Source organism: Lissotriton vulgaris, chromosome 2_1 (genome assembly GCF_964263255.1).
Source record: "Lissotriton vulgaris chromosome 2_1, aLisVul1.2, whole genome shotgun sequence".
NCBI lineage: Eukaryota > Metazoa > Chordata > Amphibia > Caudata > Salamandridae > Lissotriton > Lissotriton vulgaris.
Genome location: NC_141687.1, coordinates 1,066,535,555 through 1,066,549,914, shown reverse-complemented (window position 1 = coordinate 1,066,549,914; position 14,360 = coordinate 1,066,535,555). Strand labels below are relative to the sequence as shown.

The window sequence follows — 14,360 nt, the reverse complement described above, 5'->3', positions numbered from 1 at the left end:
CGTAACCTGAGAGTACATAGTCGCTGACCACTTCTACCAGCACCACTGGTCCAGAACACTGTTGAGCAAGTAACAAGCTGCTTAACTCTCAAGAACTGAGAGACTGTGCCCAATCCACGCAAAGGTGAATCCTGCTGCTAAAATGCTAACCTGTGCTCGTATGAGCTCTGGACATAAAGGCTATCGAATATACGTACAAATTATCCATTGGGGTAATAATAGTGTTTTGCACCTATGCCTAATCGGTGTTGTTACCCATAGCTTTGCCTAATACTATAGACGTTGGGAACTTCACACTCGCGGGGTGGATGGGGAGCACAGTTCAGAATAAAAACACTTGACTAGTGCGTAGTATTTTGGTTTGCTGTAAAATTAAAGTATTTTCTTTTTCATTAAAGATAAACACTGTTCTGGGAGGTATGTTATTGAGTTTGTTGTTTGACTGTTGAATTCTGAGTTCTTGCTCCTGACACCCTCCTGGTGAGGCACCTTTGACTGCTTGCCATTCCAACCCTGGGAGTCAAGTGTGAAAGGGGTGTGCTTGTCCCAGTTTGCAGGGCCGTAGTAGGATGGATCTCAGGACACTAATGGCAAATGACCCCAACTAGCACTGTAGGGGCGCAGTTCAAGTACAATAGAATTCTGAGGGATAATGAACTACACAAGCCATACCAGGGCAAGGTCCTGATTGATGGGATGCCTGGTGATGGATACACAATGAGCAAGCCTTTGGATCGTCTTGGTTGCAAACACCCTATGTAGACCCCATTAGTGGTGATGTAGATCTTATACATACAAAAGTGAATTTCAGAATTAACTAAGTATCTGATGATGATGAGTGCTCAGGGTTGATGAAATGTTTCTAGGTACGTTGAATAGGTTTTGTTAAAGTGTTTTGGACCTTTCCAATGTCTTGTGTTGAAATGTTTTTAGATTCCTCAAGTAGCTTCTGTGCTCTATTATGTAGCCATTCTTCATAGAGTGCTGCTTTGCTTCACTGTCTTTTGTTAATTTCTTCCAGTCCAAAAATACTATCCAAGATCTCGGATGGAAATTTACGGAGCTGGGCCGCCAAGCTACACTTGCTGTGGAAACGTCTTGGGAGGAAGGTATGGGAACGTGCCTTAACTTTTGGCATCTGTTACATAGCATGTTTGAAGCAAACCTAGGGTCTGTAAAAGCGAGTGGGCAAAATGGGTGAATGTTGGTTTGGGCATCCTGCCTGAGCAGTGCCTCTTCAGAGCCCCAAGACCCACTAACTGAGGCAAACCCTCATTTGCGAGTGTTGTATAAGTTATCACACCTGTCCAGCTCACCTGTGGCAGATGATGGTTCATTTTTGGTTGGTAAGTAGCAGGATTGGTTTATTCCTCCAGATCAGCATTATGATGCCACAATTAACGTGGATGTATATTGATGTGTGAGCCAATTTAGCCTCACCAAAATAACGCCAACATTGGACCATGGTCATTTCATGGACATTCATGGTCAAAGTCCAAAAAAAAGACTTTATTTCGATAAATTCATGGTCATCCAGGGACCTCTCAAAAGTACAGTATGTTATGGCCCACCGTGTCTCCTTCCCGCTGTTCTGCACTTTAACCCTTTCACTGCGGCGGATATTCCGTCGCAGTGCTAAGGGGCGGGGCGGCCACGCGGCGGGGCCATGCTGGTGAAGGAACCGCTCCGTCACCAGCCGCGGTTGAGCTGTGCTCATGATGGAGCGGCTCCGTAAAGGCCCCGCCCGCTCAATAGAACGCGCCGCGCAGTCGCCAAATCAGCGCCGCGCAGGCGTGGCGGCAGGGCCATGACTGAACCGCTCCGTCATCAGCACAGCGCCACCGCAGCTGATGACGGAGCGGTTCCGTCATCAGCACGGATAGGGTTAACAGCAACATGAGCCAACTTGGGTTGCATGGATAGTATGAGGAGTATGAGGAAAGCTACCTGTCTGTAAAAAGGACGTCTGCATCCTCAATCAAGTACTACTCATAACATCAGAACTCAAGCAAGCACTGAAAGGTGGTTATTTTCACAGTGTGAGAATTGCAAGTAAACTCACTAGCTAATCATTAATGGGGCATATTATCAAGGACCGGTGTTAAAATTATCGCTGTTTTATCGGTAGGAAACTGCCGATAAAATGGCGATAATGGGCTTGATAATACACCCTTGTTAATTCCCATAGAAGCCCATGTTAACACCAGAATATGGGCTTCTATGGGAATTAACAAGGGCGTATTATCAAGCCCATTATCGCCGTTTTACCTGCAGTTTCCTGCCGATAAAACGGCGATAATTTTAACACTAGTCCTTGATAATATGCCCCTATATTCTATAACTGAATAAGGATTATACGATTGCCTTTGCATTGGCATTGAACTGCATCACCTGAAAGCTTGATGGACATACCTCTGTGATGTCTACCTGTGGCAGTCTCTCAGTTGCTTGTTCTCCCTTCTTACCCTCCTTTGTTCACTACTACAAGTGTATTCTCTCCATCCCTTACCCTCCTCCTTATATGTTTCTTTTCCTCTTCTCTGTTTTTCTCCCTTCACTCAGTGGATGCCTATCACATCCCATGTCATGCTCAATTCCTCAACATACTCTAATTCTCATAATCACAGTGTTATATTGTCAATTCCCTCTAGCCATACACCTGCACCTTATTGTTCTATCATGCAACATTCCCTGTTTTAAGCCCTTTGTTTTATTTTGTCCCTCGAACTCCCTTTTTCCACCTCAGCTATATCTGCTACATTCCTCTTTGCCTTCATTTCAATCTCTTTCTCCTTGTATTCTCTTGGGTTGAGCTCTGTATAACAACTAAATTGTAAATATACAGGTAAGCTGACAGCACTGAAGGATAGTGGGCAGAGTTGGAAGACACCCCTTCCAAGCCAACTTCACCTAAATGGTAATCTTGGGTCTGGCAGTATATATGGCAAAGAGAAGCGTAAAGTGTAAGGTGAAAAGGATGCAGTACCTTTTGTGGGTATGAGGGCTCCTTTGAAACACCAATCCCATCTAAATGTGCATCATCTTTACATGACTGTCATTTTAGAAAGTTGCTTTACAGGTTTTCAGGTTTTATTGTCTTTATTTCGATGATAAAATCATAAAAGACAAATTTTGATAAACATTCAAAAACAGTTACAATCTCCACATTTTACAAAATCTTATTAAAAAGATGAAATCAGTGTATTATCGACAAAAATTCAGTAAGCCTAAAATCCACATTTAAAAAGTTATTAAACCATTATTCTAAGAAACAAGACATTAAACATAACTGATCGTAAAAAGAAAAAGAAGGGATTCAACATATACAAAAAAGAGCCATTATGTACGTTGCACTTTGTGATCATGAGGCAATTTGATTCCTTCTTGCTCTGATTGCCCATGCCCAACCTAAATACTTGGCCAAGCATATCACAGTGAAATCAGAAGTGTTAGTTTTTAACGCCCATATTGCGTCCGAGGAATTTTTACATATCGAGCGTTTAAAGATGGGTTTTAGCAATTTTGAGCGGGGTTCTCTGTATTGGGGACAGGCAAACAAAAAGTGGCCCTCTGTTTCCTTACATCCGGGGCAGTGACTACAAAAATTAGTCGAGTTGTTGCCCCAAGATGAACTGAAGGAATTAAGGGGTAGTGAGCCCACCCGAAATTGGTGGTACAATTTTTTGTCCACAGGCCTGGAGATAAGGTCCCAATATATCTCACGGGCTGGATCCAGCTTAAACCTTAGGAATCGCCCCGTCAGATTTTCGGAACTAGAGGCGTGTGCCAAGGAAAGACGAGTTGAGGCCCAAAATAAACCCCTAAATTCCTTTTTCGAGGGGAAGTTGTTTGTGCCTGGCGTGGCCCACAGATGACTCAAGCCCATGTCACACAGACTCTTTTTCACCGAGCGAAGCCATGGGATTCTCTCCGCGCCCCCCATAGCCTTCACCTCGGTTAGCTCCTTTGCAAAGAGAGCCAGGTCCTCCGAAGTCCATAATCGCCTCCAAGTGGACACTACTCTGTATCTTGCCATGTCCGTTATTGGAAGGCAACCCATGTCATGGCAAAGTGGGATCAGTGGGGTTGATTGGGGCAACCCCACCAGGTTACGAAGAAACCTACACTGTATTCTATACAGACTTGAGAGGTCCATGAAGCCCCATAGCTCTGCCCCGTAAAGAGTTGCAGCATTAATTTTGACATCATAAATTTGTAGGGCGGGGACTACCCTTTTAGTGATTGATTTCTTTTGCTCACGCAAGAGGCAGCCAGTCAGTTGGGCCAATTTTAACTGTTGGGTCTCAATTTGTTGTTTCCAGGAGAGTCGGCAATCTAGAGTGACCCCCAGGTACGTCATCGTGTCAACTTGTTCCAGGTTGATCTTATTTAGTTGTACACTACTGCGTATTGGTTTTTTCCTGGAAAAAACCATAAACTTAGTTTTTCCCACGTTTATCTGAAGGTCGTTTTTGTTACAATATTCCTCAAAATGGTTTAAAGCCAACTGTAAACCTCCCCTGGTCTTTGAAAGGAGGAGGGTGTCGTCTGCAAAGATCAACATTGGGAATTTAGTCCCCGCCAGGGACGGTGCATCGGTATTGATGGACCCGAAGAATTTCACTACCTGGTCTATAAAAAGTAGGAAAAGGGTGGGGGCGAGAACGCACCCCTGGCGGACTCCTCGTGACACCATAAATGAGTCCGTGAATTGGCCTTGTGCCCCCCATCTTACTCTGGCAAAATTCTCTTCATGTAATCTAATGATCATTTCAACTAATTCCCCCGGCATTCCTAGATCCCTTAATACCTGCCATAATTTACCCCTCGGCACCAAATCAAAAGCTGATTTCAGATCTATGAAAGCAGCGAAAAGGGTGCCGCCGCCAAGTAAGACGACCTTCCAAAAGATCATGCACAACCTCAGGACCTGGTCAATAGTACTTGTACCGGATCTGAAGCCCGCCTGTAATGGGGACAATATTCCTTCGAGTTCCATCCACCCATGAACTCTCGCCAGGATCATACGAGCAAAAACTTTCTGAAAGCAGTCAATTAAACTGATCGGGCGATAGTTCCCTGGGTTAGATCTATCTCCTTTTTTATGTATAGGGAGGATCTCCGCCCCCTTCCAAGTCTTGGGAATACGGGCACCTCTGGCTATGGTGTTGGCTATGTTTGTTAAATAAGGCACCCAAAGGCCTGTGTTTGCTTTAAATAGATCAGCAGGGATTTGATCCAACCCAGGAGCTTTCCCCCTCTTTGTTAGGCCCAAGGCGAGCTCCGTTTCTGCTTCAGTAAAAGACATAATCGTATTGCCATAGCTTATCGCAGGTGACAGGGTCGGTGTGGACAAGGGTTCAACAGCTGCTGAGCAGAATTGGGATGAGTAATGGTTAATCCAGGCTTCCGGGGATACATGATTAGACGGGGTACGGAACTCACCGTCCTTTCCGCATTTAACAATATCCCAGAATTTAGTCTGGTTATTGGATTTACAAGCGTCCAGAAGGTCTGCCCAAAAATCATCTTCCCATCCCTTCTTTGCCTCCCATTGAACTCTTTTGTACCTTTGCCTGGCTTCTTTTACTGCACTCGGGTCTCTAGATTTAACTTTCTCAATTAGATGACTATGGGCCTCTCTACACTCTCTGTTGTACCATTTTGCTCTTGTAGCGTTCGGGCGCCCGGTGTTAGATTTACATGGTTTTGACAGGATAATTTTTAGCTCAGAAAAACATTTATCATGTATGCCCATCATTTTATCTAGTTCGCCCTGGCCCCTCTCATCAACAACCAACCTCATGTTGTTTAAAGCATTCGTCACCACATTCTCAATGTTGGCCTGTATTGTTACATCATTCGATATGATAGACCATTTTAGTCTCCTCCGGTCATTTGATATTGTTACCACCCCTTGCCCCCTTGGATCTGGTTCCGCTAATCTAGTCAGATCATACATTTTAAATTTCAGGGACAGCGGGTTATGGTCACTTTCCGGGCGCATTACAATTTCCATGTCCGCAATGAGACTCCAATATTCCATTTTTAAAAAGATGTAGTCGATACGACTCTTCCTCACACCATTGTCAAATGTATAGCTGGCTCCAGTGTCTGATATAGTGCGGCCATTCACAGCCCTTAAGCCCCAGGTGAGACAGAAAGCGGTCCAATTCAAAGCAGCCTCCGTTGTTTTGACTGGTATTTTATTGGAAAGCTCGGGGATTTTCCATATCGCATCTTCTTCAAACCCCCAATTGTCCTCCGGCAGGTACAGTTGCTCGATTGTACAATTAATGTCACCTGCTATCATAATGAATGTGCCTTTATTCCAACCCAGTAATAGTGTGTCTAATGCGCCTATCAGTTTGGGACATCGACCACCAGGGAGGCCTCTAGAGTATATGTTAATAAAAAGCAAATCCTGTCCCCCTGCTTTGCTCAACCTTACAGCCAATATATCAGGGTTATCCACATACAGTTCGGAAACTGAAAAACACCAGGTCTGTTTCACCCATATGGTCAGTCCCCCTGAGGCCCGCCCTTTAGTACCTTTTATTGTTGGTTTGAAAAAATTTGTATATCCAACCATATGAAACGGAGCTGTGGCCCATGTTTCCTGCAGAAGCACAACCTCATAATTGCCTATGAACTCCAACCAGTCCTCAGAGACCAAGCGGGTCTTGACTCCAGCAACGTTCCAAGACACCATGTGTGAAGTTAATAGGTCTATTTCTGCAGGGTTGTTACTGACGGTTGAAGGGGAAAGGGGGCTCCCTGAGTAGGAATTTGTTGTTCTTATTTCTTCTATAATAGGACAAGCAGCATCTTCCCCAACCAGCCCCCCCTGCGTTCTAATTTTGTTATGGAACAGGTACTGATGCTCCTTTACTGGTCCAGGGATATCAGTAAATGGAATGTGCACTCCTTCCCCCTTCACTATTGCTGGATTTGGTGACTGGGTCGGTGAACATAGTCAGTCAACCCATTCTAGGTCTGACAATGCCTCAAAATGGTTAAACAGGGGAGGGTAGTATGGGGGGTAGTGAGTTATAGGCTCTCTGGGCCTTCCCCCTTTAAATTTCCATTGATGACTGGGGCCCATTGGGTTATTGGGGATCGTGTGGGGGTAAAAGTAACCAAGGTGTAGGGTCTGTACATCTCCCAGACGAGCAAATCTAGCTTTCCTTTGGATTCTGTCCACCACCCAGGGGTCTCTAAATGAAATTAAAATACAGTCCCCTTCCAGATCTTTTTCACCCTTACCTACCCATTCCACTCTCCTTACATAAAGAATTTCAGTGGGAGATGACGGGGGGAGTGGGCGATGTTTATTTAACCAGAATATAACCTTATTCCGTAGGTCCCCTTGTGATTCTTTAACACCTTCTTTTAAAGGGGCCACTCCTGTTAGAACGATGGTATATTGGGACGCTTCCGAGGGCAGGTTAACTCTGGGGGGTTGTCGTGTATTTCTATTAACTGACCTCTGGTTCCTATCTAGGTGCGGGGTTTTTCTTTCCTTACCCATAGTAGCTATCTGAGCTGTGGAATTATTTAATTGATTTGGAGCACCATTCACCGGCTGTTTTTTCCCCTGGGTGTTGTTGGCTACCAATGGGCGTTTAGCCTTAGGTGTTTCTTTAGTAGGGGCTCTACTAGCAGTAGTGGATGTGGCAGCTATTTTTACCCCTGATAATGATTTCTTGTTAATATTAGTAGTTGATGTCCCTGCAGGGATAGTTGTCGTCGTCGTCCCCCCTTTTTGGTTAGCACCCCCTGTAGAATTAGGGCCCCTTGTCTTAATACTAGTAGTAGTTAAATTTTGCAAGAGGTCCATATTGATGTTAACTGCTGCTTCCAAAACATCAATTTTAGCAGACATTATCCTGGTGCTTTCTAGGACCGGAAGCAATATGGTTTTAAACAACGCTTCCATCTTTACCAACAGGACATCATCACTACTGAAACATGTTGGGCAGGGGTTAGAGGACCCAGAATGGGCCATAGATGGACAATACACTATTGGGTGTTCTTGAATAACCTGGGAGTGGGAGGAGCTATTGGCATGATCTATTTTGAGTAGTTTTTGTGCCTTATCACCCTCCGGGCTTGGGACATGTTTTCTTTTGCGTGAAGCATGATTAGAAATTACTGGTTGCAAACAGGCTGTACTGGGTAGGGTAGGAACATTTAGTTGAGGGGTTCCAGACATGCTACGCTCGTCGTCCTCTATGTTGTGGCTATCAGCTTCTGAGCTGGAGAGGTTATTATCGGAGTTCTGTTCCATATTACTATTGACCACGGGTGTTGTGTCTCTATCTCCATCTACGTGGACTATCACTTCAGCTTCTGATGTAGAGATACAGTTAAAAGCTGCATTGGTTAAGGGGCTTTTAGCACGGGCCAGAGCACCTATTGAGGAGCGTTTCCCAGTGACTAGGTCCAGGGACAATCTATGCTCAACAAGTTTGATTTCTTTTTCCAATATTCCTGTGGCTCTGGTGATAAACGCATCAAGGGGGCCTGATACCACACCCTTTGATGTTTGGATATGCACAAGACGCTGTTTACCAGATCTTAGGGCCATATTTAGGGGCTAATGTTACGCCCTCAAGAGGTTAACAAAAAGTGCTTACAATAAAATGCCAAGATGTGAGATGAACCAGGGCTCCAAGCCCAACCCAACCTCGTCCGACCCCGGACGGCCACAGACGGTCCCGCCCTTGTCCCGGACTTCTCCCGGCGCCCTCCCGCGCAGCGGGGATGTTACCTCCTTTTTATATGTCTGCTGTGAACACCGAGGAGGCGGGCCGGCAGGGAGAGGAGCCCAGCTGGAAACGGGCGCGCGGGGACTCCTGGTCAATGGAGTCCTCCGCTCTACCCTCGCAGCCCTGCCGGTCTAGTGACGCTCCTTCTGGTTGGTCCGCTACTGCTGCTGTGATTCCGCGAAGCGGGACCCGCGAAGCGGGTCCGGCGAGGAGGGGCGGCACACAGCAAGCAGATACAAAGGTGAGGAGTTGCGTTCGTTGCGTTGCGTTAGGCAAGAGGAATCCACCTCCGTTCAGGTTCTGCTGGCTTTTAACACTCCCGGTGGTGGAGGCGGGGCCGGCAGGGAGAGGAGCCCAGCTGGAAACGGGCGCGCGGGGACTCCTGGTCAATGGAGTCCTCCGCTCTACCCTCGCAGCCCTGCCGGTCTAGTGACGCTCCTTCTGGTTGGTCCGCTACTGCTGCTGTGATTCCGCGAAGCGGGACCCGCGAAGCGGGTCCGGCGAGGAGGGGCGGCACACAGCAAGCAGATACAAAGGTGAGGAGTTGCGTTCGTTGCGTTGCGTTAGGCAAGAGGAATCCACCTCCGTTCAGGTTCTGCTGGCTTTTAACACTCCCGGTGGTGGAGGCGGGGCCGGCAGGGAGAGGAGCCCAGCTGGAAACCGGTGCGCGGGGACTCCTGGTCAATGGAGTCCTCCGCTCTACCCTCGCAGCCCTGCCGGTCTAGTGACGCTCCTTCTGGTTGGTCCGCTACTGCTGCTGTGATTCCGCGAAGCGGGACCCGCAAAGCGGGTCCGGCGAGGAGGGGCGGCACACAGCAAGCAGATACAAAGGTGAGGAGTTGCGTTCGTTGCGTTGCGTTAGGCAAGAGGAGTCCACCTCCGTTCAGGATCTGCTGGCTTTTAACACTCCCGGTGGTGGAGGCGGGGCCGGCAGGGAGAGGAGCCCAGCTGGAAACGGGCGCGCGGGGACTCCTGGTCAATGGAGTCCTCCGCTCTACCCTCGCAGCCCTGCCGGTCTAGTGACGCTCCTTCTGGTTGGTCCGCTACTGCTGCTGTGATTCCGCGAAGCGGGACCCGCGAAGCGGGTCCGGCGAGGAGGAGCGGCACACAGCAAGCAGATACAAAGGTGAGGAGTTGCGTTCGTTGCGTTGCGTTAGGCAAGAGGAATCCACCTCCGTTCAGGTTCTGCTGGCTTTTAACACTCCCGGTGGTGGAGGCGGGGCCGGCAGGGAGAGGAGCCCAGCTGGAAACGGGCGCGCTGGGACTCCTGGTCAATGGAGTCCTCCGCTCTACCCTCGCAGCCCTGCCGGTCTAGTGACGCTCCTTCTGGTTGGTCCGCTACTGCTGCTGTGATTCCGCGAAGCGGGACCCGCGAAGCGGGTCCGGCGAGGAGGGGCGGCACACAGCAAGCAGATACAAAGGTGAGGAGTTGCGTTCGTTGCGTTGCGTTAGGCAAGAGGAATCTTTACAAAGTTGCTTTACATTTTAAAGCAGTACTCTGGCTTCCAAGCAATTTCAGTAACACAAGCACAGACACACACTTGTTATGTCCCTCACACCATGATAGGAGAAAGGCTGAACAGAACTATTATGGGTTCACCCATCCTGCTGTGTACACCTCGCCCCTGTTGTGTGTTCTCGTGAGTTGAGCTTCAGTGAGTGTATTCATTTAAAAATGTGCTCTTATTGGTGTTCAGGCAATATCAGTGTTCTCAAAATGATGTTGATGTTCTGAATGTTCTAATTTCAAATTTCAATTTTGATTAGTAGTACTGGGACACTGCTTGTGTGTGCTAAGCACTTCTTCATCCACTCGCCATTGCCTATAAGAATAAAATCTCTCCATTCTGACTTTATCATCGGTTGCACTACAATCAACAGCTAACCCCATTGTCATACATAAGGGATTTGAATTTTCTGGATCTATAACACGAAAAGTGCAATTGTGTTGGGACTGGCATGTCTCCTGCATTATAAATGTTTGTTTCCATGCCATTTGTGCCTGACTGCATGTAAAACTCGTATTCTGACTTTTTGTTTGGCCCTAGCATTATGTTAATCTAGCATTTGCACAGAGGACTAGGTGGTAATGCGAGATCCAAAACCTTTAATTTGACCTTGAGGTGTCCACAAAACATACCTTCTTAGTGGACTAGTTGTTTCATTGTCAGACACATATTGTGGAGGTGGCAGCCTACTGTGCTTTGTGAATCTTTTGTGTGACTAGACCTTTTTAGGTCGAGGTAATATCCGGTCTGCCGAAGTCAGACCGGTAGTCCGAGATTTAATGTTGTTTAGTGTGGACTATTTGTTCCGACTCTTTTTTGCCTCTCTCCCATTGGCTGGCTTCCTAAACGGAGGCCAGCCATTGGAGGAGAGAGCCGTCCCTCCGAATAGGCTCCGTCTTTTTCGGATTTGGGGGCGTAAGTTTTGCTGTTCTTTAGACAGTGACGTCGCCCGTCACTCAGAACAGCAAAATACACGTCCCGAATGCAAAAATGACCATGCTTTCTCCGAGGCATTTCTGCTTTGCCTCAGAGAAAGACGGTGGTGATTTCCAGAGCTGCTCTGCTCGTCCCCCCTCCCTCCACCCGCAGCTCTCCTTCGTCCCGGTCCCTATCCCACCCCCTCCCTCTGCCCGCAGCTCTCCTTCGTCCCGCTCCCCCCCTCCTTCCGCCCGCAGCTCTCCTTCGTCCCGCTCCCCCCACCCCCTCCCACACCAGGCCAACTATTTTCATTAGCAATGAGAGCGGTGCAGATGTGCTGTGTGAGTGGCCATCCCGCGAGGTCAGGGAGAAAAGTTTACTGGAGGTCACGGAACCTACCTGGAAGGAGAACAAGACCCGTTTTTATCTCTCCTCAAGCCTGGTTTGTTTGAGAGTCTAGCAGCGTCTACAATTAGATGGCTGCCAGTCTATTACCGGTAATTGGATGCGGAGCAGCGCTCTGACCGAGCCATCTCCACGCCACATCAAGGAAAGATCCCTCTCGCTCCGTACCGGGAGTGGTGTCGTGCTCGAGGCGTCTCTACACCTCATAAGGTACTTGCCACGACCCGGAAATACAGTGGGCCAGGCAGGAAGCAGACGGGAGGTCTCCCCGTGCTCCTGCTCAGCAAGGAGAAGAAGTCTGTCCCCAGCCGCTGCCGACCGGAGAAGCCCAGCAGCCCTGCCCGCGGCAGAGAGGAGCCGCCGCCTCCCCAAACAGCCGGTGAATTGTAGTTTGCCAGAGGGTGGTTAAAGGCCAGGGTTCGGTCTGAGATGCTGCCCGACTGTTCCGGTGTGTGAAGCCTTTCTGAAGCGTGCTCCCGCGCCTCGCCGCACCAGCCCAAAGCCTCCCGGCCACGGCGCCTCTCGCCGCCAGTGACGGTGTGTATGAACCGAAAGGCGGCGACAGCTGCCGCGCTATTGTCTACAGGATTACGTTAATAGTTTATACACCATCAAGCTATTCAAAGACTTTGGGCGGCCGTTCTAACTAGAACTCAGGAGACGCGAGAGTGACGGTAGTACAGACCGGGTTGTTCTCGGGGGCGGATGGTGAATCAGAAGCAGCTGCGAGGCGGAGTTAGAGTCCAGTCAACTCAGGCCGCCTTGGAGAAAAATCTTTACACCAACACCAGTCCGGTTTACTCAGGCGGTCGGTGTTGAAGGTGACCCACCAGATCAGATAGAAACTGTCTTTTAAACTTCCCTGCCCATCTGTTAGGTTGTAAATCTGACATGCTAACATCGCGTTCGTCAACGCTCTTGGCTGCTGGAGGGAAGGTTGGTAATGAGGGCACACCTGCCAAAAGGGTAGCATCGATGCCACTGCGGCGAAGGTCACCCGCCGCGGCCTCTCCTTCTGTGCCCTCGCCGATCTCGCAAGCCACATCTGCCCTTCCTGTTGGATTCTCGCTCCCTCTGCCCTGGTTTCCCCCGCCTCTCTCGCTCCCCTTCTGAGACCCCTGTATGTGTAGCTCCCTTGCTTCCTTCACCCCTCTCTGTCTCGTTCCACTTCTGATCCCGTTTGCACATCTCCCTCCTGCTGCCCTGTTTTCCATCAGACCCTCTATTCCGCTCCACTTCTGACCCTGTGTGTGTGTGTATGTGTGTGTACGTCTCCCTCCCCTAGGTTATGTCTCCCCCTTGCTATCTTGCTCCACGCCTGCCCCCCATGCATGTCACTTTATGCTCGTTTCCGTCTCCCCCTCGCTTTCTTCTCCCACTTCTGAACACCTGTGTATCTCTCACTGCCCTGTCTCTCTCTCCCCTGTCTCTCTCTCCCCTTATGACCTCCATGCGTGTCTCCCCCTCTGCCCTGGTTACCCTCCCACTCCCTATCTCGCTCCACTTCCCTGTGTGTCTCTCTCTGCCCTTGTTTTAAATACATTCTCTCACAACGGGTTTACTAAATGGAAAGGGATACAATCTTTATAGCTCATCACACACGCCTAAATGAGGCATGGCACCACAGGTCCAGAGCTGCAAGACCAGGTCTAGATTCTCCACGCACAATGCGGTTTCTTCAGATCCATTGCATTCTGCTCATAAGGAGTGTGAACCTGAAAGCCTGTCTCCCTCCCATGGCTAGCCTGTCTTAAAGGAACCCCGAATTACTTCATGTCTGTAACACGCTGCATCCTTGCAGGGGTCTCTCGTCACTGTTAGACCATCATGGATGGGGCAAACACGAAGCCAGTGACGATGGGCCCAACCATCAAAAGAGTTCCCGCCTCCCTGCTGGCCACTGTGCCTCTGCTCATTAACGCGCACTAGAATGTGCCACTCCGGCACGGCGTGGAGCAGGGTTCCAGCTCTCGTGCATGCAGCCCAGCACCATACACAGTAAACAGAAGCCAGTCACATCAATGGCACGGTGGTTGAATGAAGTGCCAGGCCTGCTGAGGAGATCCGAGTGCAACCAGCAAATCTCAGGATGAAACCCAGAGAGGCAGATTCGGTCTTTCATCCTTTCGAGATCGTAAAATGAGACGCTGCCCGGGTACTCCGACCCAATGAAGGTGAGGGGAGTGTGTTGTTACGGCATTTATAAAGCTTTTTGTACATATGCTGTGAACTGTACGGCTGACCTGTAAAGTGTTGTGGCATTATAAAATGAATGCAGCGATGTGCAGAGCTTCAGGAAGGCGTGGAGGTTGTGGGAGCGAGGTGTTTGCATCGCTTATATGATGTGAAAGGCACTCACTTTAAAGTACATTCGTGTAAGGCAAAGGCCGGTTGTGTTGAAATTGTATACCAGAACTATTAAAATGCTGCGGCGGCGCGTTTGTTTGATGTAAAGCCCCCCTCCCAAGACTAATAAAGCTGTTTTCAGGCCCTGACGAATGAGACGAGTAAGAGCCATATTATTGGATAATTGTTGCTCACTGCCAAATGCCATCACATTGTAGATTCCTAATTATACGTTTGTATCTCACCTCCTGACATCCTAGCGCCACCATTTCCTTCTATATTTACGTTTTTCAGTTCAGCCGTGCAAATCCAGCATAGAGTTAAATAATTTCAAGCATGTGTTATAAACCCCATCCTTTCATTCACAACCGGGTTGTGTCTGTTGTTGTTGTTATTGTGCTGTACCTGTGCT

At 48.6% G+C, this 14,360-nt stretch overlaps 1 protein-coding gene across 2 annotated transcripts in view; it reads left to right on the top strand.

Moving 5' to 3' along the window:
• The window catches only part of TREH (trehalase), a 269,250-nt gene that overhangs the window by 148,773 nt on the left and 106,117 nt on the right, over positions 1-14,360 (top strand). For both annotated transcript variants that reach the window (XM_086956715.1, XM_086956716.1), the window contains exon 5: positions 1,022-1,109. In XM_086956715.1, the coding sequence (XP_086812841.1) occupies positions 1,022-1,109 (88 nt within the window). The remainder of the gene's footprint in view (positions 1-1,021; positions 1,110-14,360) is intronic.